At 46.3% G+C, this 3,885-nt stretch overlaps 1 protein-coding gene across 5 annotated transcripts in view; it reads left to right on the top strand.

Moving 5' to 3' along the window:
• Window positions 1-3,885, top strand: part of EML1 (EMAP like 1) — a 136,283-nt gene that overhangs the window by 73,954 nt on the left and 58,444 nt on the right. For 4 of the 5 annotated variants that reach the window (XM_081019897.1, XM_081019896.1, XM_081019894.1 and 1 more), the window contains exon 1: window positions 174-380. The exons of the other annotated variant lie outside the window; for it this stretch is intronic. In XM_081019897.1, the coding sequence (XP_080876023.1) occupies window positions 311-380 (70 nt within the window). In that variant the 5' untranslated portion in view covers window positions 174-310. Of the gene's footprint in view, window positions 1-173; window positions 381-3,885 lie in introns of those variants that run through there. 5 annotated transcript variants of the gene reach the window in all.

Raw genomic sequence — 3,885 nt, 5'->3', positions numbered from 1 at the left:
GAGGAGGAGGAGGAGAAGCGGCGGCGGCGGCCCAAGCCACGGTGGAGTGACTGCGTTGCCGTGGCAACCGGCGGAGGCAGGCGGGCAGGCCCCAGCCGCCTCGGCTTCTCCTCGGCGCGGGGTGTGTGTGTTGTGTATGTGTGGGTGGGCGAGCGAGCGAGCGAGCGAGAGGCAGGGAGCGGGAGAGGCGGCAGCGAGAGGCAGGGAGAGCGAGAGAGGAGCCGGGAGAAAAGGAGAAGGGAGGCCGGGGGGCGACGACCCCTAAGTGGGGGGAAGACAAGGAGGAGGCGGCGGCTGAGCTGGCTTCAGGATGATGGAGGACGGCTTCTCCAGTTACAGCAGCCTCTATGACACCTCCTCGCTCCTGCAGTTCTGCAACGGTAAGAAGAACGGTGGGAAGGGGGGGGGGAGAGAAGTGGGGTTTCTTTCTCAGATGCACACACGCCCAAGGATTTTGGGGGGGGGGGTATGTGTGGCAAAGAAGCCCCCGCCGTCCTGGCTCCGGTATGTTGCCTTGCATGCAAAGTCCTGCTGCTGCTGCTGCCTCCGCCGCCTACTTCTGGCCAAGTAAGGTGGATTGTGTGGGGCGAGAGGAAGAAGCTGCCCAGGGGAGGAACCCACAAGCTACCCCACCAGCTCCCCAGTTATCCCAACCCGGGTGAAGCGCGGCGGGGCCTTTGCTCGGCTCGCCTATTCCCCCCCCCCCCCCGCCCACGAAACTGGGGGACACGGGAAAAGAGGAAGGGAGGGAAGGATTTGGCTCCTCCAGAGCCACAACCCTGTTTTTGCCTGACAGCACAGCAGAGAAATAGTTTTCTGTTCCTGTGTGTGTGTGTGTGTGTGTGTGTATGCATGCACATATATATATATATATCTTTGCATGCTTGGGAGAAAGCTCATGTCTGCTGTGCAGAACTCCCCCCCCCCCTTCTGCTTTGCAGGAATGTGTAGACGTGTGTAGTGGAAGATGCAATACAGAGTTGGAAAAGAAAGTGAAAACTCCCCATGTTGTGTGTTTGGGAAGGGATTCGTTTCCGCTTCTTCTGGGGTTGACTTGTAGGGACCACCGCTTTGTGAACCGAAAGGCTTGTCTGGGGCGACCTCTTTTCTGGTTTTTTGCAGACCTTTTGGTTTTGAATGAGCGGGGGGGGGGGGGGAAGCCTTCCAAAACCTCTGAGGAATGTGTATTTGCCAAACCATATTTTTCATACGAATCGTTGACGTTTTGTGTAATTCTGGTGATGGGTTCAGTTTGTTTCGAAGGCAGCACAGTGTGGAAGAGGTGTCGTTCCTAGTGAGGCTATTTTCAAAGTAAACAGAAGTCAGCTTTGAGATGGAAGAATGCCTGTTTCTAAGTTCTGTAGATTCTGGCATGTTTCTTTGGGATTATGTTAAGTCAGCTAAATTTACAGTAAACTTTTGCAGTAAAAATTTACAAGGCAGGGAGAGTAACTTCCATTGGAGGAATTAATGTTCAGTAACTGGCTCTATATTATTTATGTGGATTGCTACTTAGACAACATCAGTGGGATCATTATTTTTTAAAAAGGACTCATTCTAATAAAATATTCTTACACTGAAGGAAAGCCTCACTGAACTCAGTGGCACTTGCTGCTGAATAGTCCTGGCACTGTTAATTGCAGAGAGCTCTGGACTTGTGACTTTAGAGTTTGTTTCTCTCCCCCCACCCTAAACCATGATCACTAAATAGCAGCAGGTATCTTATAGCTCTTAGTAAAATGTAGGCACTTTTTTATTGCTATATATAATTGTGTGCCTGCTGTCTGGACAAGAAGATATGTGAAATACTGTATTTGTATAGTACATTATTAGATTCTATATTTTTCTCAGTATTAGAAAACAGGAGGAGCAGATCTTCTAAGTCAGAGACAAAGGATGAGATTCCATAAATCAAGGTACAGGCAAGACAGCTCCCTGTATCAATAGCATGGAAGCCCTGTTGCAGAATAAAAATTCTGGAATACATCTCTGTAGATGTGCTTCATGAAGTCTGCTGTTTTCTAAAAACACATTAGCTAATTAGCATTTTTTGATGGATCATTCTCCATGCCTATGGTTTTCCTCTCTCGCAGAGAGCACAAATAGTCTGATTCACCCATGCCTTCCTCATGTGCGTTTGGTTACAACAGGATTAGTTTGTATGATAAGATGTTGCAGAACTGGACCCACAGGCACTACCCTGAAGAGATTGGATGATAGTGGTACACAGAGTCTGGTCCCTGACAAAACAAATCAGAGGTAATTTGTTACAGGGCTAGTTTAGAAGGAAAGTGGTTGACAGGTGGGAACTTTGGGAAGGTGTTCTAAGTATAGAGAATTGTGTGAAGGACAGTAGAAAGTTGTGAATGCAGAGTTAGGGATTATCCACAAAGCCTCTTGTCCCATTCCATCCCCGCCCTGGAAAATCACACTTTTGAGCAAACAGCAATTTGGGTTTTCTCCAGATTGATGTTTGTTCCGATATAGAGCAAAAGAGCAGGTTTTCCCTGGGAAAAATGTGGGGCAAAGGGGAAACTGCTCAGTGGGAGTGTGGACAAGCCCTTAGCTTCAGAGTGTTTTGTTATTTAGTATGAGGAAACAAGGGATGCTGGTGGTGCTGTGGTTCGCCAGAAGCAGTTTAGTCATGCTGGCCACATGACCCGGAAGCTGTACGCCGGCTCCCTCGGCCAATAAAGCAAGATGAGCGCCGCAACCCCAGAGTCGGTCACAACTGGACCTAATGGTCAGGGGACCCTTTACCTTTATGAGGAAACAAATTTGAATGAAGCTTTTGCAGAAGCTGATGGAAAACAGCTGAAGGAGAATTCAGAAGGAAGTGAAGCTGAAGGCCTAGTTCAGACATCTCAGTTCAATAAACCATGGTTTATTGGACTAAGAACTACGGTAGCTTTGTGTCCAGGTCCCAGGCTTGTGATTTGTTTAACCACAGCTTCCTGTAGTATTTGAACTAGGAAACTATGCATTAAGCACTACTTGTAAACCAGTATATGTGGGGTTATGTGGCAGGAAGAGGAAGGTCAATGAGTGGTGCACAGGCTATAGTTTATCAGACAAAGTTCCTTATACCTGAACTGGTTGTCTGTGGATCAGCAGTAGGACACAGAGAGATGTCGGCAAGTTTTTGTGTTGTGAACAAAAATGGGAATATGCTTGAGCAATTCAGACTGAGGGAGAGAAAGGCATTAATACGTTTTGATGGAGGATATTTTAATAGCAAGAATTATGAGAAAATGGAGAGAAGTTGGCTTTAAATCTTTAATGTTCAACAATAAATTTTCTTCCTTGTAGTGGGGTAATGTAATTGCATTCTTAGTATCATATGTGGCCTATCATCATGAGGTGTTTCCCTTAACATCTCAGTCCTGTATGGCAGGTTTACAAAATACTTCATTCTACAAACCGTCCAGGATGGCGAAGCAAGCCTTTGTTTGTTTGCATTGAGTTCTAAAACGAAGACTCTTGGGAGTGTGTTCATGTGTCAGGAGGCACAGTTTCCTACCCCCCCTGGGTTTTCTGTTGCTTTACAATTTTTCATTTGTCACTTAAGTAATCATTGTTCACTGTAGCTTTATAAGTAGGTTTATATGACACTACTGTGACTACTCAGCTCTCCTATTTTGGGAGGGAGGGGGATAGGAAGACTTATTTTAAACCACACCAGCTTAATATTATGAATATTAGGGTGAATGTCGGTGATTCCTAATTGAATGTGCAGGTGAAAAATTAGAAAGAGATTTATTGCAAAACAAAAATCCAAGTGGAAAATCAGATATATACACGCTAGTCACCAAATGGCTCCATAAACAAGGGTTACAGTTGCCAAAGTGGAAGGCCTAGTTGCCATTTTTGGGCCAAATGGCTCAA

Source organism: Podarcis pityusensis, assembly GCF_964106645.2.
Source record: "Podarcis pityusensis genome assembly, chromosome: 1".
NCBI lineage: Eukaryota > Metazoa > Chordata > Lepidosauria > Squamata > Lacertidae > Podarcis > Podarcis pityusensis.
Note: the sequence above shows the minus strand (reverse complement) of the source record. Positions and strands in the feature narration are given on the sequence as shown.